General features: G+C 34.5%; 1 protein-coding gene across 3 annotated transcripts in view; it reads left to right on the forward strand.

Annotated features, from left to right (window-relative positions):
- APLF (aprataxin and PNKP like factor) overlaps positions 1 to 22,357 on the forward strand; it is an 86,092-nt gene that overhangs the window by 19,159 nt on the left and 44,576 nt on the right. For all 3 annotated transcript variants that reach the window (XM_024741627.1, XM_024741626.1, XM_024741625.1), the window contains exons 3-5: positions 5,378 to 5,550; positions 14,915 to 15,059; positions 15,593 to 15,725. In XM_024741627.1, the coding sequence (XP_024597395.1) occupies positions 5,378 to 5,550; positions 14,915 to 15,059; positions 15,593 to 15,725 (451 nt within the window). The remainder of the gene's footprint in view (positions 1 to 5,377; positions 5,551 to 14,914; positions 15,060 to 15,592; positions 15,726 to 22,357) is intronic.

Here is a 22,357-nt window from a genome sequence, read left to right on the forward strand (position 1 = left end):
AGGTGGTCACAAAGCAACGAGCTGATCTCCCTGTGCTATGTGGCTGCTTCCCACTAGCTATCTTTTACATTTGGTAGTGTATATATGTCCATGCCACTCTCTCACTTTGTCCCAGCCAGCTTACCCTTTCCCCTCCCCGTGTCCTCAAGTCCATTCTCTAGTAGGTCTGTGTCTTTATTCCCATCTTGCCCCTAGGTTCTTCCTGGCCATTTTTTTTCTTTTGTTTTTTTGATTCCTTATATATGTGTTAGCGTACGGTATTTGTTTTTCTCTGACTGACTTCACTCTGTATGACAGATTCTAGATCCATCCACCTCACTACAGATAACTCAGTTTCGTTCCTTTTTATGGCTAAGTAATATTCCATTGTATATATGTGCCACATCTTCTTTATCCATTCATCTGTTGATGGACACTCAAGTTGCTTCCATGTCCTGGCTATTGTAAATAGAGCTGCAGTGAACATTGTGGTACATGACTCTTTTTGAATAGAGGCAGAAAATGTTGTGTCTGTCTTCTCCTTTTTTATAAATATTGATGAATTTTTGTCATTTTATAACTTTTAAGAAACAACCTTTTGGACTTCTTGTATGTGTGGCTTTTTAGTTGGAGTGTATATTGTTTGATATAGATTTTTTAAAAAAGCTTACTCAATGAGTAATAGTTATTTAGATGTGAGTTTTAGGAGCGAACATCAGATTTCTTGGTATGTCATTTTTGCTCTTAGTTCTGGGATCTCCTGTAGGAACATTTTTAGAAAAAGAAAAAGATGATCACGGAGCACACAGATTGGTCCACTTTCTTTGTGGATGATTTGCTAAATGCCTAATATTTAACCACCTATCATTTAAATATTAAGTGCTTTCAGCTGAGGAAAAAATACTCAAACTGACTGTTTTCTTGACTTTGGGTTTGTGATGTGTTTTTAAAGAAACGTAATCATTTTCCTTTCTTAAGTATTTTACCTATTCTTCTCTTACAATTTTATGCCTTTGTATTTAACATCTTAGCTTTTATAAACTTAGGAGTATATCATTATTTAATATTGTTTAGAGATTCGTTTGAATCTTTAAAATACTCATGAATAAGAACATGGTCTTCTCTTAGCTTATAAGAAGGAAACCTCATTTAGAGAATATTCAGGGTTCAGGCAGAAGATATGTATATTCCTGTTTTGACTTTTGTCCTTCCTGCTACCCACCATTCCTCATGGGTGACCATGGCATATACCCGAGGAAGGGGAGGCTTCACTTTAAAGGCTGAGGAGTAACAGGGAACATTTCCAAGACCAACAACGTGCAAAAACACTCAAAAGCTCTAGCCATATGCCAGAGAGCCACATTGAGAGATAAATTAGGGGTGGCTGATAACATAATGAAAGGTTTCTAAACATTACATTTCAGTTATAACTTAAAAAAAAATCAATTCACAGCTCTTTTTAGGAATATGATGTTGCATAAATTACACTGCATCTCCATTGTTATGCCATCTTGTTTATAAAATTTTATATTAATATAGTTTATAAAATGACTGACCAATGAAATAATTGCCTACCAAATTTGTATAGCCTCTGTTTTTAACTTCTACTTCTACCCTTTTTCTCCAAATTTTATTTTACTGCTTTCTTTTAACACAGACTTAAAGGAAATAGAAATGTTTCCAATTGCAGAAACACCTAGGAAGGACTTAACCAGATCCTCATGAATTTTAATTGCCAGAACTAGATAGACTATATTCATTGCAGCTTTCAGAATTGTCTTTTTTTTCTTTTTCTTTAATTTGAGCATGTAGGTAACAGTGCTTATTTTCCTGGCAGCTTTTGCTTTAACATTCCCTATTCTGTATTAGTCTCACCGGCCTGCCCCAGGCCTTGGTTAAATGTACTGTTTAGATGGTTTAGCGTCTAAAATGTAGTTATTTTCTTTCCTAATTTAGCTAAGTAGTTTTTGGTTCCTTTCCCCAAATTCCATGATTCTGTGGTTAATTTAAAAGTATATTATCATATGCTCTTGGATTAGAAGAATCAGTATTGTGAAAATGACTATACTACCCAAAGCAATCTACAGATTCAATGCAATCCCTATCAAGTTACCAATGGCATTTTTTATGGAACTAGAACAAAAAATCTTAAAATTTGTATGGAGACCCAAAAGACCCTGAATAGCCAAAGCGGTCTTGAGGGAAAAAAACGGAGCTGGAGGAATCAGACTCCCTGAGTACAGACTATACTATAAAACTACAGTAATCAAGACAATATAGTACTGGCACAAAAACAGAAACATAGATCAATGGAACAAGATAGAAAGCCCAGAGATAAACCCATGCACCTATGGTCAACTAATCTATGACAAAGGAGGCAAGGACATACAATGGAGAAAAACTGCCCATCAACAGATGAATGGATAATGAAGATGTGGTACATATATACAATGGCATATTACTCAGCCATAAAAAGGAACAAATTGGGTCATTTGTTGAGACGTGGATGGATCTAGAGACTGTCATACAGAGTGAAGTAAGTCAGAAAGAGAAAAACAAATATCGTATATTAACGCACATATGTGGAACCTAGAAAAATGGTACAGATGAACTGGTGTGCAGGACAGAAATTGAGACACAGATGTAGAGAACAAACGTATGGACACCAAGAGGGGAAAGCAGCAGGTGGTGGGGGTGGTGGTGTGATGAATTGGGTGATTGGGATTGACATGTATATACTGATGCTCATAAAATGGATGACTAATAAGAACCTTCTGTATAAAATATATATATATTATTCAAGTCATCAAATGAAAATAAATAAGTAAATAATTTTTTTTTAAAAGTATATTATGGTATTTGACCAGAAGAAGTCATGTGAAGTGACAACTAAAGTTACTTTTATGATTTTCTTGGGATTTTGAAAGCCAGTAAGCTCACGTGCCGAGCTGCTTGCTTCCAGGAGCTTTTTAGCAGATGAAAGTGGATTCTGTTTGAAATTTAGTTTACCTAATTGTACCGATTATAATTTAAAAAAATCATTTAATATGACATCTTATAGAGAATGCAGTCAAACAGTTTTAGGGGTGACTCTATTTAAGTGATTCAACAGGTAGCATTTTTATTAAGTACATTAGACTTCAAGCCTCACTTCTTATAGTACACTATTTGGAACCGTTCCTGAGATTATTCACTAATGATTGACAGTTGAAATATCATTGATTCTTCCTGCTGCTAGAGGCTTCTGTAGTCATTTTAATCTTAGACTGTTAGAACTGTGTTAGGTAGTTATCTGCACCCATGGACCTTGGAGTCTAGTGGTGATTTATCAGATGACTATCTTTGAACTGATAGGGACTGGTTCCAATAGTTCAAGCAAAACGGTGGGGTGGGATAAGACATTACTGAGGCTGTAGTAAACAAAAGAGCATTTTTGAGTAGGTCTCGATGATTGGATCAAAGATTGTATGTATAGGGTGCAGATTTTGGTGTATGAAGGTGAGAGATGAGGTTGCAAACCACTGTAGATTTATAAAGAGCCTCCACTGCTATGCTTTGCTTATATTGGAGAAGCATCAGAGGCCTTATGTAGGGAAATGTAAAAAAATAACTTAGGAAGCAGTGAGGTAAAGGAAATCAGGGAGACTTGATATGATGTTAGCATAAGCAAGAAATGCAAGCAGTGGGTAAGAGTTTGAACTAGGGCAGTGACTGCAAATGCTAAAGAGAGATGGACTCGGGATACTTCAGAGGTAAATGATCTGGGACTTGACATTTGAATGGAATGAAAGAATGTTGTAGATGTTCAGTAAAAGTTTGTGGATATTTTGGTGTGTTTTAATATATAATCGAAACTAAATCAGAATATCCTGTATTTACGCTTGAAATACCCTATGCTTTTTCCATAGAAATAGACATTTTAAGAAATAAAAACAAATGAAAAATAAATTATAATGCAAAATAATCTACCTAACTTAACAACATTATTTGCTTCATGTTTTATAACAATATTCTAGACTTGTTTATATCTTACTTAGTTTATATTCCATAAATGATTAAGATTTTTAAAAAATGTAAGTAACTATATTTAATAAAAATTTTAACCAAGTTTCCCAATGAAAAGAAAATTTTTGAGGGGTAAAAAGAAAAAAAAATACTGATGCATTTCTAGAATTTCAAAATACATTAAAAAGAGGACTATTATAAGTTTCCTTAATTTTTCCATAATGAATATTTTTTACAGTAGGAACAGAAGTTTTTACCTACTGAATTTATACTCATTTCTAGTCTGTTCAAACTCAGGGTGAATAAAACGTATCTTAACACCTATAGATATATTAAATGGTTGGGATCAGAAAAAGTTTTGATGTGTGAAAATTTAGTTGTATCTCAAGATACTTTAATGAAGTATAAATAGAAGAACTGAGAATGTTTGTCATATGTCCAATCTCAGGGTGACATTTACCTTGCTTTAAATGGAGAGATGGTTGATGTCTCTAGAAAAAAGTCATTTATACTGATGAAGTAGACAGATGAATGGGTGGTAGGGGGAGTTGCTCTATGTAAAATTCTTTTAAAAAACTGAAGATCTGCATTAATGTGGATTGCTTTGGTATATGCTAAAGCTTATTAAAAGGCCCAGTGGTTTAGATGACAAGAAGGCTATTCTGGAGATGGCTAAATTCAGCTTGATTTTAGTTAGAATTTTTAAGATGCCTTTCAATAGGTGTTAATTATGGAGGCAACTCTCATTATCTTTGCTAACATGAGGTAATCAGTGGAAACATAATTCAAAATAGGGAATATTGTAATAGCTTTGACATTGAGATATATTTACCTCTTGCAATTTGAATATGGATGATGATCTTCAGAGGGGAATTTCATTTAAACAAAATAAGAAGATTCCTCTGTGAGGAGTAAAGAAAAAAGGTATGTTGTTTGCTTGAGAAATTTGATCAAGAATTTCCTTCCCATAGTTTCTCATTTTTTAATCATAGTAAGAAATTATTAGGGGAAAATAAGCAGAAAAGAATTTTCAAGAGATTAGTGAATTTTGGATATCAAAATTGGGCGACTCAGTTTCCATACTGATAATTATTTTTCATGTTTCTCTTTCCAATGTCCAGTCATCTCTCAAACAAAATAGAAGTATCTTTTAACCAGTTAATTGATAACTTTGCTTTTTTCTTTGATTCCTAGAGAAATGGGAGGTATGTTACAACTATTTTTTTATGTTTAGATAATAATTATGATACTTAGAAGTGCCAGATTTATTAGACTTTTAAGTTTATACTTAGAATTGTTTTGACACAAATTTTGAATCAGTTCATGTTTAGTTGTAGTTTTGTCATGATTTTGAGTTACTACATCACTGTATTCTTTTTCTTTAATTTGTTAGATACATACAAATCCGTGCTTTTATCAGTCTTCTGAGAAGAGCCAGCTCTTACCATTGAAGACAAATCTATGGCACTGGTTGAATCCTGGAGATAGTTTCTCTTTATTAGTTGACAAATACATTTTTCGTGTTTTGTCTACACATTCTGAAATGGAAGTGGAATGTACTTTAAGGTAAGATTGCCTGATGAAATGCAATTAAGTAACGGTATTGTAATCTAATTCCTCAGTCATCCACAAAACCTTCAGTAGAAACCACTCTAGAATTCAACTATATTGGCGATAGGTCTTACATGGTGAGCGTGTGTGTGTGTGTGTGTATTAAGGTAAGATTGCCTGATGAAATGCAATTAAGTAATGGTATTTGTAATCTAATTCCTTAGTCATCCACAAAAGCTTCAGTAGAAACCACTCTAGAATTCAACTATATTGGCGATAGGTCTTACATGGTGAGCGTGTGTGTGTGTGTGTTTCTAGAAAACATTAGATTTTGGAAACTTATGCCTCAATAGTGATTGCTTCCATATGTTGTATCTTTTACCATTGTGTTTAGAGTATATTTCGCATCTAACAATAACCAGGATAGTTAATTTGAAACTGACTACATTTTCTTAATCTTTTTTTTTAGTTTTTAAAATTTTCTTAAGGTATTAACCTCTGTTTTAGATTATGCTTGTATAACTCTTATTTCTTATAAAAATAACAGAAAATATAGAATAGGGAAATGGATGAAATGAGGTTACAATAAATAGCTGATGTAAAATTGAAATTAATGCACTAGTTTTGTTGAGGCAGTCATTAGCAGATTATTCGCCTTTGTTTTAGCTTTTAAATTATAGAATACTTAAACTGGACCTATAGAAGTAGATGGACAAAATTATATAGAGTGTGTTCTTTGACGGCACTGGTATTAAATTTAAAAATCAATAAAAATACAATATCTAGGAAAATCTTCAAGTGTTTTGAAATTAAACAGCACATACCTAGGTAACCTCTGGATCCAAGAGAAATCACAAGGGCAATTAGAAAACATTTTGAACAGAATAATACTGAAAACATAACAAAAACATTTGTGAAATATATCTAAAGTAGTCCTTTGAGGGAAATTTATATTAAATGCCTATATTAGAAGAGAAAAAAGAGGTAAAAATGATGCCCTTTGCTTCTATTTTAAGAAGATAGACAAACAGGAGTAAATTAATCCCAAAATAGACAGAAAAAAGGAAACAATAAGAATAGGACTAGAAATCAACGAAATAGAACATAGACAAATAACAAGGAAGATCAACAAAGCCTAAAGTTAGTTTTCTGAAAAGACTAATAAAATTGATAAAATTGACAAGGCTTACCAAGAAAAAGAAGCTGGAAAACACAAATTATCAATATCAGGAATGGAAGAGGCAATATCACTACTGATCCTGCAGACCTTAAAAGAATAATGAAGAAATAATTATGTAAAACTTTATGCCAGTAAAACTGATAGCCTAAATGAATGGATGCATTCCTTGAAAAACACAATTTACCAAAACTGATACAGGAAGAAATAGAAAATCTGATGACTCTTATGTCCATTAAAGAAATTGAGTTCCCGATTTAAGAATTTCCTGCAAGGAACTTCACTAGTGATTTCTCTTAAACTTACAAGGTACAAATAATACCAATATTATACTTTGTTCTCCAAAATAGAAGAGAGTACACTTCCCCACTCATTTTATGAAGCTTCCATAATCCTGATACCAAAATCAGACAAGAACATTACAAGAAAAGTAAATACAAACCCACATTGCTTATAACAAAATATTTAGAAGTCAAACCCAGCAATGTGTGAAATGGATTTTAATACACTATGACCAAGTGAAATTTGTCTAAGAAATGCAAGGTGAATTTATCATATATATAAAAAAAAAAACCAATCAGTGAAATTCACTATAACAGATTAAAGAACTGTCATTCCAGTAGATGCCTAAAAACAATTGTGACAAAAATTTAATACCTGTTAAAAAAACCTTAGAGAAAACTAGGAAAAGAAGGAAATTTCCTTCCTATAAAAAAATGCTTAGTAGTGAAGTATTGAAAAGTTCTCTCCCTACAGTTGGGAACAAAACAAAGATACCCATTTGCACAACTTCTATTCCATGTTGACTGGAGGTCCTAGCCAGTCCAGTAAAGCAAGAAAAAGAAATAAAGTGCATCATACTGGAAAGAAAGAAGCAAAACTGTCTTTATTTGCAGATGACATGATTGTCTATTTAGAAAATCCTGAGGAAGCAAGGCACAAAACAATACCTACTGTATAGTTACATTTATATTACGTTCTATTATAAGAAAACTAATCCATCAATGTTTATTTCTGGAGGATTGACTAGGAAGGGGGGCCACAAGGGAACTTTTTGGGGGTGATGGATATATTCTCTGTCGTTTTAAAAATTATAGTTGATTTATAATATTATATTAGTTTCAGGTGTACAGCATAGTGATTCAGTATTTTTATAGATTATACTCCGTTTAAAGTTATTACTGAGAGATGGCTGTAATTCCCTGTGCTGTACAATATATCCTTTCGCTTATCCATTTTATTCACAGTAGTTTCTATCTCTTAATCCCATAACACTATCTTGCTCATCTCCCTTCCCTCTCCCTAGTGGTATACACTAGTTTGTTTTCTATATCTGTGAGTCTCTTTCTGTTTTGCTATATACATTCATTTGTTGTATTTTTTAGAATCCACATACAAGTGATAACGTACAGTATTTGTCTTTCCCTGTCTGACTTATTTCACTAATGTAAAACTCTCTAGGTCCCTGCATATTGTTGCAAATGGCAGAATTTTATTGTTTTTTATGGATGAGTAATATTCCATTGTGTGTGTGTGTGTGTGTGTACGTGTGTGTATGTATATGTATATATATATATGTATATATATATGTATCTTTGTATAACAACAGGCCATTCATCTGTTGATGGGCACTTGGGCTGCTTCCATATCTTGGCTGTTGTAAATAGTGCTGCTATGAACATCAGGGTGCATGTATCTTTTCGAATTAGTGTTTTTGTTTTTCTAGGATACATAGCCAGGAATGGAATTGCTGGATCATATGGTAGTTCTATTTTTAGTTTTTTGAGGAACCTCTGTAGTGTTTTCCGTAGTGGCTGCACCAATTTGTAGTCTTAAACAGTGCACAAGGGTTCCCTTTTCTCCACAGCCTCACCAACACTTGTTATTTGTACACGTTTTGATGATAGCCATTCTGACTGGTGTGAAGTGATATCTCATGGTGTTTTATTTGCATTTCTCTAATAATTAGTGATGTTAAGCAACTTTTCATGTTCCTGTTAGTAATCTATATGTTTTCTTTGGAAAAATGCCTATTTAAGTCTTCTGCCCACGTTTTGATCGGGTTGTTTGGCACATGGCTACACGGAGTTGCAAGGAAAGCTGGGCAATGTAATCTCTAGCTGGGTGGATAGCCATTGTTAAAGGTGCTTATAGATCAGTGCCATTACAACTTTGCTGACTGTTATGCAAATAATGTCCACTTAGCCTCTGATGGTTAAATGCTAACCACCTGGCCTCTACAATTCTAGAATGCTGTCATCTCCATTGTTGCTAAAGAGCCTTGTTCTTGGCAGCCTGTCCTACCATCAACATTGACCTATAGAGGCAGTTACCATTGAGCTCTTCAACACTGCCTCACTAGTATGTACCTTATAGCTTAGTGTTCTGGGCCCTTCTGGGGAACATGGTCAGGTGGGGGATTCTCTAGTCTCATGTAATAAGTCCATTTTAGCATGCCCACCTCTTAGAGCCTATTGACCCCCTTTTCAGTATCATGCCAGGGCATTCTCTATTTCTACTCTATTTACTGTAAACATATTCTTTTTCCAAGCATGAACAAGCCATTTCAGCTGTATATTAGGACTGGCTTCAGGTGTCCTTGCCAGTATCTTAAATCCCAGGTTGCAGGACAGGTTGCAGTGTTTTTTTTCCAGTTTTATTCTGCATCCCCTGTTTTAGCATCTTCAAGATCTATGCTTGGGCATGCTCTTCTGGTTTCTATCAGTACATATTAGCCAGGTCCTGTAGCTCTTTAGTAAATATTTGCTTTCCTGTTGAAGTAGGGACAGTACTTTTCTAGTCAGGTAATGATGAGTTGACCTTGGTTATTGGAGTAGAAGCCACGAGGGGTGGGAGGGCAGGTCTTGAGGAAGGCAAATATTATCATGACAGGTATACCATTAGGAGGCAGCTGCCTGGTCTCCAGACAAAGAAAGGCTGCTATCCTCTAGCAAGGGGGAGTGAACCATGTCTTAGACTGTGGAAGTATTGAAATATATTTTAGACATTTTTTGATACCATTGGGATTCTCATATATTTTAGAACTAGCTCCATTTTGTAGTGTCTACCTCATAAAAACACCGTTGTACTGTTGTGTAAGATTTACACGTATGAAGTTTTTAATCTTCACAACCATCTTTATAAGGAATAGGTACTGTTAAAATCCCTATATTACAGATAAGGAAACTGAGACACAGAAGGTTTGAGACTTGCCCAAGGTCTCATAGCTAATATGTGACAGAGAATTCAAATACAAGCTGACTAGGACTATAGCTCTTACTGACTTCCCTGACTGTATAAGAAAGCTTACTATAGCAGTCATTCTAATAGTGAAGACACTTGGAGAGTGGCTAAATAAATTTGGTGTAGTTTTAAAATGGAGTGAAAGTGAATGAACTAGAGAGAGCTCCAGGTTAAAATGTGGATAAATCTCCACAATGTAATGTTGAGGAAAAAAACAAACAAAAAGATTACATATATATAAAGCATACACCGTTTGTATATAGATATATATTACATATTATACCTGTGTATTATGGATTATTTGGATTACTTCATGAATAATATATATATTATGTGTATATATATATATACACAAGTAATGGATGTATACATATAGTAGTAAAAGTATAAGGACATGCATGTGAATAATAAAATCAGAATAATTTTCCTTCAAAGAAGGGATGAGAGGGAGAGGAACAAGATTGAGGCTGGACACAGAGGAAGCTTTGATTGTATTTATAATTAATCTGGAGCAAATATGACAAAATGTTTCTCTTTGGGTGGTGGATACAGAAGTATTTATATTAATAGATAGGTAGATAGAATACATACATTATATTTTCTCTATATTTCTACATGTTGAAATATTTTTAAATTTGAATAAGAACAGAAAAGAAAACCTATGTGCTTTGTGTCAGTTGTAAGGACCCCTGACATCATTGTAAATTTTTTCTTCCAACCAGTTATGAATTTAAGAAAGAGATTTGAACAACAAAACAACCGTACAAAAGCTTGTCATTTCTTTAGGTTCTCACTTCACTCATGTCAACATGCTTTTCATGTAGTGTTTACATTCTGTATAATAAATCCCATTCATAATGAACTCAATGAGAGCATATGGGTCTGTATATATCAGCTCTAGTGTGTTCATTTTTCACTCTTTTCTGTATATGTTTCTATGAAATTATTCTGTGAGAAGTACTAAAATCCATACTTTTTTGAGAAGTTGAAGTAAGAAAGCCAAAAAAAAGTTTTAGATTTTAGCTAATTAAATTTTGACGTATTTCATATAGAAGGACCAACATTAATTTTGCATTCCTATTGCTTCCCCAGTAGTGGGTGCTTAGCAGGCATTGGCTTCTTGAATACATGAATGAAATATTGTATAACATTTTCTTTATCTGAATTTCATTGCTGATAAGGAAGTATAACATTCTCTCTCTAGAGGGATTATTTTCTTTAAAACACTGTTGAGGAAAGGAAAGTAAATCTTTTGTACCAAATTACATTTTTCTTTCAAATTGTTAAAGTTCTTAATACTTAGATTCCATATAAATAGCTAATTTTAATCACTTTAATTTTGGACAGGACAAAACAATAAAATGTTGATGAAAATGCCATTGTAATATGAAAATGTGCATGTTTACAATTCATTTATAATTATTTTAAAACTTACTTTTAGATCCAGCTCATACATATTAGCAGTACATTTTGTATTAAAGACAAAATATATAACTTATATTTAAATATAACTTGGAATATATCTTTAAGAGTTAAGAATAACTTAATTGCCAAAACAGTCTTTAAAAAGAAGAAGAGTTGGAAGATTCACACTTCATAATTTCAAAACCTGCTACAAAGCTACAGTAATCAAGACAGTGTAGTACTGGTGTGAAGAAAGACATACAGGTCAGTGGAATATAGTTGAGGGTCCAGATATAAACCCTTACACTATGGCCAATTAATTTTCTACAAGAGTGCCAAAACATTTAAATGGAGAAAAGAGTAGCCTTCTCAATAAGTGGTGCTGGGACAAATGCAAAAGAATGAAGTTAGACTCCTACCTCACAACATAGAAAAAATAAACTTAAAATGCACCACAGACCTAATATAAGAGCTAAAACTATGAAATGCTTAGAAAAAAACACAAGTATAAATTTTTGTGACCTTGGATTAGGCAATGATTTCTTAGATATAAGAACAAAAGCACAAGCAAACAAAATAGATAAATTGGACTTCATCACAGTTAAAAACTTCTGTGCTTCTAAGGATACCATCAAGGAAGTGAAAAGACAACCCACAGAAGGAGAGAGAACATTTGCAAGTCATATATCTGATAGGGGACTTCTATCTAGAATATGTAAAGAACTTTTACAGCACAGTAATAAAAAGACAACCCAATTTCAAAATGCATACTAAATTTGAGTAGACATTTCTTCAGGGAAAATACCCGACTGGCCAATAAGCACATGAAAAGATGCTCAACATGAAATGCTAATCAGAGCCACAATGAGATACCATTTCACGTTCAGTAGGGTAGCTATGGTAAAAAAGACATAATAACAAGTGTTGATGAGGTTGTGGAGAGATTGGAACTCTTATGCTTTGGTAGTGGGTTGTAAAGTGTTAATGCCTCTTTGGAACACATTCTGGCAGTTCCTCAAAATTTTAAACGCAGAATTACATGTGACACAGCAATTGCACTCCTAGGAATGTACCCAAAGGAATTGAAAACATCTGTATACAAACAACTTGTATGATTCCATCTATATGAAGTTTCTGAAAATGTAAATCTCTAGAGACAGAAAGTAGATTAGCAGTTGCTGGGGCTGGAGAAGAGAATGGGAAGTGACTGCTGATGCATATGGGATTTCTTTTTGAGGTGATGAATATGTTCCAAAATTAGATATTGGTGATCATTGTATAACTTTGCAATATACTAAAACTATTGAATTTTATACTTTAACAGCATGAATTTCATGATTATGTGAATTATGTCTTGATAGCTATTACCAAAGAAAAGGGTAACTCATTTACCTTTGTTATATTGTATTTAGATTAAATTCCAAGTTTTTATTTTTTAACAAATTCTGGTTACACTGTATTATAAATCTGTGATAGTTGACTGCTTGAGGAGGAAGTATTTGAAGATAATTTAAGAATATGTCCATATCACAGTGACAATATTTATATTTAAATAAAAGTATAAGAGAATAATTTGCACTTTGATCTATTTGAAACTAAATGTTGGAATTTTGTTCTGGGATAGGATTTTTTTTGTTGTTATATTTATTCTTGGTAAATATTAATAAAAATTCCCTATGGCTATAGGATGTGTGTGTATTAGTCTTGAATTTATGCCAGAATAGAAAAACTAGAAATGGAATGGATGATGTTGCTTAATTTGTAACACTGTAAGTTGTAAAAAGCCATTGCATTTCTCTGGAGTGTTTCTTAATATTTTTCAAATTAAATATTAAGAAAGTTTGAGGAAAAAATCAGAATTTGGAAGCACACCTGTGTGTTGTGAGTAAAATGGATTTGAATATTGTGATGGGAGTGCAATTTCATGCAATCATACATTTTCAACTCTGAGTCCCCAGTGCCTGGCACAGTGTCTGACACACCCTAGGTATTTAAAAAATATTTATTGAATGAACTAAAACAGTGGTGTTGTAGGGAAATTTAGTCTAAGTAAGTTGTTCTCTTTTGACTGATTCCTGCCATGAATTCGAGTCTGCCTTTGAAGGAGGTTATTCCTATAAGATACACTAAAACAAATAAAACAAGCCATTAATTATTCTTTTCTCAGCTAGACAAAGTTTTTTAATGTTAGTGTTACTGAGGAACATTTTACCCATAGTAAAATTCACCCCTTTTAAATGTATAATTCAATGCACTTTGACAAATTTGTGTAGTCATGTAAGTACCACCACAGTGAGATATAGAACATTTTCATTTCCCCAGAAAATTCCCTCTTGCCTCTTTGTGGTCATTCCCCTCCGCCACCCACTGTTTCTGGTGACTTCTGATCTGATTTCTGTCCTTGTAGCTTTACCTCTTCAGAATGACATATGCATGGATTCATACGATATGTACTTTTTGTGTCTGGCTTCTTTCACTTAGCAAACTGCCTTTGAGATTCATCCAAGTTGATGTACATATCATACTTTTTTCCTTTTTATTTCTGAGTGGTATTTCCATCTATATTTTCAAATTTTCAAAAAGATAAGTCTGGGGCTTCCCTGGTGGCACAGTGGTTGAGAGTCCACCTGCCGACGCAGGGGATGCAGGTTCATGCCCGGGTCTGGGGGGACCCCGCGTGCCGCGGAGCGGCTGGGCCCGTGAGCCATGGCCGCTGAGCCTGCGCATCCGGAGCCTGTGCTCCGCGACGGGGGGGCGGGGAGGCACAGCAGTGAGAGACCCGCGTACTGCAAAAAAAACAAAAAAACGAAAAAACAAGAAAAAGATAAGTCTGTTGGATCATCTCTATGCATACATAAAGAATAATGATCAATGAAAAAACAAGAAAAAGATAAGTCTGTTGGATCATCTCTATGCATACATAAAGAATAATGATCCAGAACTTTGGATGATCTTACCACACTTTGCAGCAAGTAGGAGGTAATTGGTTCTGCTAGTATGTTCCACATGTGACCGTGGATGCTCCTGTGTCAGACGACAAGTTTGGGGAGATTTCACAAGTGGCTGCACTGGCCAGGACCCCAGTAGCAGCTGTGTGTGAACTTGACCTCAGGATTTTATTTCTTTTTTCTTCAAGAGCCTAACTAGCTTAGCTGATGTTCTTACAGTTTGCATTTTCTTTTTGGATACTTGGAGGAGATCTTAACTTTTATGGACAATCCGAACAAATACTATATAGTAAGTAAATAACTCTTAAGCCTTCATAGAGATGGCCATTGCCCATCTTATAAGTAGCTGTGGTTTCTAGGCCCATGTTTTGGAAAGATTAATGTATTTTATGGTGATAGAGTGGGCAGAAGATGAGGAACATATTCTAGTCTATGTATTTTATTCTAGCATACTATAATCTGCTTTTTTGTCTTCCTAAGTCTGAGAAAAGTAGCATAACCCATTAGTTAGATGTACTTGGGAGAATCACTTAATGATGGCATGGTAGGCAATAGAAATGTTTTAAATTTAAGTGATTAATAAATGAATTTCAATTGTATTTCATAGAAACAGTCAAATACTTGATGAAGATGATGTATTGAATGAAACGCCAAAATCTTCCTCGATTGATTTGCCTGATGAGACACCTGATGCCCCACAGCTGGAAAGAAGCACAGAAATAGGAAAGACCCAGACCGCTGCAAATAGTGTGGTAAGAAATTTAAGATCTCATCCATTTATAACATGTTCCTTAAGGAAAGAAAAGACAACTGGTATTAGACATATCATGACAAAATTTATAGCATTGATCTGCTTCTGCTCTTTGTAAGTTAAGCTCTAGAGAATATCACACTCGACCAACACTTCAACTAATAGAGATATTGAATTTCTTTCTTTGAGAACTTTGAGCAACTCAGTCCACAGTTGCAGATGGATTTCTTTTTTTTTGCGGTACGCGAGCCTCTCACTGTTGTGGCCTCTCCCGCTGCGGAGCGCAGCCTCCGGACGCGCAGGCTCAGCGGCCATGGCTCACGGGCCCAGCCGCTTCGCGGCATGTGGGACCCTCCTGGACCGGGGCACGAACCTGTGTCCCCTGCATCGGCAGGCGGACTCTCAACCACTGTGCCACCAGGGAAGCCCCAGATGGATTTTTTTAATGGTAGTTTTCTGCAAGTAAATAATTTTTATGGTTTTATTAAGGATGCAGGATTATTTTTAGCAATTAATATATAGGTGCCTTTTTAGTCTTTCCTAGATGAAAGTAGAGACTTGAGTAAGCAACAGCCAGACCCTTCCCAGAGGAAAAGAATCCTTCCAGCGTGGATGTTAACAGAAAATCTAAGTGATCAGAACCTTTCATTACCAGTCATCAGTGGAGGTAGGTTTTGTTTCAAGAAAATATTTAACAGAATTTGAAAGTTTTTCTGAACAAATGAAGACAGAATAGCAGTTATGTAAGTGTATAACTTAGCCTAACATTTCTTTAGATGTGTTCATGAAGTCTAATTTTAAACATAAACTTTTATTTTATGCCATTTATCGAACACCATTCTGCTAATTATTATGATTATGATTATTTTTTAGTGGCTTAAAACGCAGCCCATTTATTAGCTCACAGGTTTTTTAAAAATAAATTTGTTTATTTATTTATTTACGGCTGCATTGGGTCTTCGTTGCAGTGCGCGGGCTTCTCAATGCGATGGCTTCTCTTGTTGCAGAGTATGGGCTCTAGGCATGCGGGCTTCAGTAGTTGTGGCTCGTGGGCTCTAGAGCTCAGGCTCAGTAGTTGTGGCACACTGGCTTCGGTGCTCAGTAGCATGTGGGATCTTCCCGGACCAAGGCTCGAACCCGTGCCCCCTGCATTGGCAGGCAGATTCTTAACCACTGCACCACCAGGGAAGCCCTAGCTCACAGTTTTTTTTGTTTTGTTTTGTTTGTGGTATGCGGGCCTCTCACTGTTGTGGCCTCTCCCGTTGTGGAGCACAGGCTCCGGACACGCAGGCTCAGGGGCCATGGCTCACGGGCCCAGCCGCTCTGCGGCATGTGGGATCCTCCCGGACCGGGGCTCGGCAGGCGGACTCTCAACCACTGCGCCACCAGGGAAGCCCTAGCTCACAGTTTTAAAGATGAGAAGTCCAGGCAGATTCAACTGAGTTGTTTGTTGAGATTTTCACAAGAGAAATCGAAGTGTCTGTCAGGCTGGGTTCTGACCTGGGTGTCATGAGAGAATCCCCTTAGAAGATTATTCCAATTGTGGAGAATTTGCTTCCTTGCAGTTGGAGGACTAAAGGACTTGTTTTCCTGCTGACTGTTGGCTGGAGCTCACTCTTCTCCTAGAGGGCATTTTTCTGTTCTTGCACTTCATTTTCAAGGCCAGCATAACACAACAGACCTTTCTCCAGCTTTGCGGCTCTCTAATTTCCCCTCGTTGGCTAGCTGAGAAAACTCTCTGCTCTAAAGGATTTGTTGACTAGATCAGGCCCATGTACATGGTCTCCCATTTAATTAACCCAAGATAAACTGATTTGTAACCTTAAAAATAGGTGCAACATTTATTTTGCCATATAACCTAGCATAATCATGGGCATGATATCTCATCTTATTCACAGTCCTGGGGATTAGGGCAGGAAATCTTGGGGAGGGTTCATTTTAGAATTCTGCCAACCACAGTAATACATGGTCTTAATACATCATCATTTAAGAATTATCTTATTACTGAATATTTATTCACTGTCTCAAATTGCAGTGTCATTAATAAGTACGATTAAAAATCGTGAATATCTTAGAAGTCTACTCTTATTATTACTATGGTATAAATTGTAGAAAGGAAATTAGTTTATCAAAAAGTGTAAATATTAAAGGATCATGATATATGTTGCTAAAGCACTCCCTTTATACTACAGTGGAAAAAAAACTTTCGAAAAATTGTTTCCTGGTCAACTCTAGGTTTCACCCATTACAATATGTGCCATTTACATATGTAGAAAAATACTATTCATTTTAATACTGAAAGCAATACAGATGACTTATTAAAGTAAGTTTTCAAACAGACCTGTTGGGGTCATGTCTAAGGTAAAAGACAAGCACAGTAAGAGTGTTTAAAATTAATTTAATTATTTAATTAAACAAAAAACTACAGGCACACAATGGTACGTGCTGAAGGAGTCAAAGAAGATGAGACCAGTGTCCTAGCATAGTTCACTGTTATAGCAGATACCACAATGATTTATGTCATCTGCTGGGTATTCCCATTGATTCAAGATTATTAAAATGTTTGCTACATTGTATTATTCAGTCTGCATTTTATTTGCAACTTTTCAGTCATCTCAGGTTTAGTTTCTATTGGCTGCTTATTTTCCTTTATATGGCTCACATTTTCTTGTTTATGCTCTTGGATGTTATGAATGATAGAGTATAGAGACTTTGATTTTATATCCCTCTGTATAAATATTTTTATTCTAATAGGCAATTAACTGGGCCTAATGGGAAATTTACTTCCTGTTTTCTTAATGGGCATTTAATTCAGGCCCTGAACTCTGTTTCCTCCGTGTAGACAGCAGCTGCAGTCTCTGCGCATGTAGTTTAGCAACCAGCCAGGGATTTGGGTCAGTTTTAAATGTAGATTTTGGTTCTTGGCTCTCTAAGCCTTTCTTCCTTCTGGAATTTTGTCTTTAACTTTCTACCTACTCTGTTAGCCTCAAACTCAGCCCTCTGACCACTTAAGCCAGTAAGGCTGCAGCTTTCTGTCACCTGCGAATTGGGGGATGCCCTCAGGGAAAAAGTCATAAATTGATAAACCTCACAGACTGTAGTTTAATTTTTCAAGGTCAGACTCTTCATTTCTGCCTTTTTGGTTATTCTCTAGTGCCTTCAAATAGTTATTTTTTTTAAAAAAATACTTTGTCTAAAATTTGTAATGGTTTTGTTTGGGATGATCAGTTCAGTCAATCTGCCTTTTTACCTTGAACACTGTCTTTTATAAATTAACAGCACAATTGACAGTACAATTAACAGCACAATATATGTTAGTTGAATGTTCCGACTCTTACTATTTCTCATGTTCAGCATAGTGGTCATAGAAGTCTTCTAAAGTTTTTGATCAAATATGTTGTGTACAGAATATTCCTTATTTGATGCTAATTTAGGTTGTAGTAGGATCAGAGTGATCTTGTGGCAAAAATAGCTTATATATCATGTGGTGAGGGAGATGTGATTTAGTCTAGAGAATTTTCGTATTTAAATCTAAGATTTCCTGCTAAGTGTTTTATTCTAGGACAGTGGTTTTCAATCCCCCACCCCCCATCATTACGTGTATAATATATTTTTATCAGTAACATTTCTCATTAAGTGTGGTTCTTCTCAGTTTGCAGGATGGGAATGGGGGATGGTAGTGGAGAGGGGGCAGCACTTTCCCTCAGTAGAACCTTTTCTCTAATATAGAAAGAATATTATTTGACCAAAAATTGGACCAGTGTGAACTGCCTCCTTGCAAACAAGTTCTTTTCTTTCAGAGTTATTTTGTACTCTATCTGCTTCTGTACTACCATTATTACATGACTTATAATCGTCTAAAATATATTTGCTTCAAATTATAAATTTGAAGCAAATATCCATTAATTTTCACTTGATAAATGCACCATATAAAATAAGAAGCACTTTTTTGTGCACCTCACCTTGAAAATACAAATGAGTAATTTGACATTGATTTGGACAGGAATATTATATAATACATAATATACTTAAAATGCTAAAGCTTCAAAATAAGATAAAAAAGTCTTTGCATTCAGGCATGTCTTAAAAATTCAGACTTTGGGGGAATACTTAAAAAAGTGAAGTTAGGTTACTTAACTCCTTTAAAGACAGAAAGATTTAGAAGTAAAGGACAGTTTCATACTTGAATCCAGCTAATTAAAGGTTGGAATAATTTGACTTTTTCTGCTGTGTAGTTTTTATTGTTATTGTTCTGTTTGTTTAAGTAATATATCATCCAGGTCAATAGACCGATGCTAATGATTTTGAAAAATCAATTTCCAAGATGCATTTTAGGCTCATTTAGATGTAGGATACTTTCTTATGTCTTTTGCAGCTTTAGTACTCTATTGTGTTCATTGATCTTTATTTAGACTATCTGAAACTATCTTGATATTTTGGAACCATCTGTGACATTAATTACAGGACAAATAATAATGTTAACTGATGTTAACTACCTTTTTTAAGATCATAATAAATGCCAGAGCTATAATTGAGACCTAGTTCTGTCTGGCTCTAAAGCCCATGCTCTGAACCATATCACTATACCTGGATGGCCGCCTAAATTTACCCTCTGTATGCTTTGGGGGTTTGGTTTGGTTTGGTTTTTGCTTTTTATTTTATTAATATGCCCTTGCATTCTCTTCTAGATCTTTTCTCAGTTTAACTGTTAGTTTAATTCTTATATGTACGTGACTTTTTGCTGTGATCAGGCTATCCTTTCTGTCTTTCAACCAGTATACTTCTAATTTATTTACTTTTCTGGGTCCCCAGGTACTAGCCCTTAGATGTTATCATGAGCTCCTCAGGCCTGGGCTAAAATTTTTCCATGCCCCTTAGTGATTGGTAAGTGAATATAAATATTTGGGCAAAGGGTATTAGAGCCTCCCCTCTCTTTGCTTCCATTTGCTTCCTCAACCTTCTAGACCCCAGGACAAGTTAGAACTCCTAGGGTATGACACTCTTGCTAGATTGAAAAGGCAGCTTTTGTATTTTCACTGGTTATCATGCAACCCTTTAGTATTCTTCTTTCCCCATCTTCTAATCCTCCAACATGGAGTTATGAAAAATGGCACATGCTGATAAGGTTGAAGTAGTAAGTAATCCCCAAACCATTTAGTTTACACTTAATTTTGTACTCTGAATATTTTCTGTATGACAACACAATACAGATTATAAATATTTAACTGACATTGTTTAATTTGATTATGGTTCAGTTTACTTAAAGCTCTTCTTATTCTTTATAAACATTTACTTTATTTTAAGCATCCTTGTTAAATGATCTAATTAATTCTAATCATTTTTTAGCCTCTTGGATTTTCTAGCTGTATAGTCATATCTACAGAATTATGATAATTTTGGCTCTTCTGATCTATTTACTGCTTTTAAAAACATTTCTTATTTCATAAGTTAGATCCTATAAATTTTAAATAAAAATGGATAAAATTGGCATCTGTATTCCTGATTTTAACAGTAATTCTGTTAGTGTTTCAGCATTCAATATGATTGGTATTTGGTACTGATACTTATCATGTTTAGTGTGATTGACTGATTCCTTCAGGAATAACTGTTGAATTCTTTGAAAAGAAATTTTGTTATAGAAACAGTCCTGCATTTTCATATGATAATGAAATTAATGATGTTGGTAGATTTCCTAATGTTGTACCATGCTTGTGTTCCTGGAATAAGTTAATTTTACTGTGGTGACTTATTATTTTCATGCTGTGCTAGATTTGCTGATATTTAGTTTAGGACGTTTGTATCTATATTCATAAGTGTGGTTAGTATTTTTCTCCATTTGTGCCATCCATGTCAGATTTTGACATTAGAGCTATGTCAGCATTGTATAAAGTGCATTAGGAGATTTTTTATATATGCTCAAGGACAGTTTGAATGACAGAAATATTCATTTCTTTATAGAACTTTCCTTTTTCACAATCTAGGCTGGTGCCTACTTTTAGTAGTTGATAGTTCTGGCATAGGAATAGGTAAGTTAGACCAGTAAAAAAGAGTGAAACACCCCAAAGCAGATTAGAATAACACACATTTAATATATAAGAAATTATCAGTTAAATTGATGGGGAAAGGATGCATCATTATTAAATATGTTGGGAGAATTAGCTTTCCATTTGGAAGAAATAATAATAGAGCACTCACTGCTCATGCCATATTCATAAATAAACTTCTATTGAATTAATAACCAATGTAAAAATTGAAACTATTAAGGCATTTGAAGAAAATATGGGGAAATATTTTTTATTACTTCTGGGAAATGAAGATGATGAGGGGCCTAGTCTTAAGAGCCTAGTCTTAAGATGATGAGGAGCCTAGAACCATAAGGGAAAATTTGGCAGATCTATTTAGATTAAAGGTAAAAAAAAAATTTTAATGCAAAAGACACTGTAAACAAAGTCAGAGGCAAATAGCAGACTGACAAACAATATACTGGGAGATGTTATCTGTCACAGTTATAAAATAGATAGAAGGTTTTTAATAATTGTCTACTTAGTAACACAAAAGAAAGAACTTGGTAGAAATTTGGGGCATTTTATATGCTGTACTACAGAAGAATAAATAGAAACAGCCAATAAATATATGACTACTATCAGATAGGGAAATGTAAATTAAAACAACCAGATACCAGTTTCTGTTTATTAAGCTCATCAAAATCTCAGTAATTGATAATATTCAGTACTGACCAAAATGGGTATCAGCAAACGTGGTTGGTGGAAGTATAAGTTGGTATAGCCTTTTAAAGTTATTTAGAGACATTAAATAGAGATATTTGCCAATATCTCTTAAATCTTTAAATGTATAACACATTTTGGTCCAGAAATTCCAGTTCTAGGTATTTATCCCAGAGAAATAATAGCATGTATACTTTTACCCCTGTATATATTTATGTATTTGTAAATATATTTGCTTATTCTTAGGAAAAAGTTGAGAAGGATACGCATCAAATTGTTACTATAACTGTTAGAAGTGGTTTCTTTGGAGGATAAAATTGGATGGTTGTGATTTTAATGACATATATGCATATAGTTGAGCTAGTATTCATATAGTATTAGTGTAACTGATCATGTAAGTAAATGCAGTTAGTAATTGTTTAAAATAAACTGATTTGCTCTAATAGCTAATTTCTTTTATATTTCTATCATTTAAGTATACCTATCCTGGATTTAGAAAAATATTTTATATGCCAGATATAAAGATTGTTACAAGCCAGTTAACTTACATATTTTATATACACTTTGTGAAGAA

This window comes from Neophocaena asiaeorientalis, unplaced genomic scaffold (genome assembly GCF_003031525.2).
Source record: "Neophocaena asiaeorientalis asiaeorientalis breed wild unplaced genomic scaffold, Neophocaena_asiaeorientalis_V1.1 scaffold381, whole genome shotgun sequence".
In the NCBI taxonomy this organism is placed as follows: domain Eukaryota; kingdom Metazoa; phylum Chordata; class Mammalia; order Artiodactyla; family Phocoenidae; genus Neophocaena; species Neophocaena asiaeorientalis.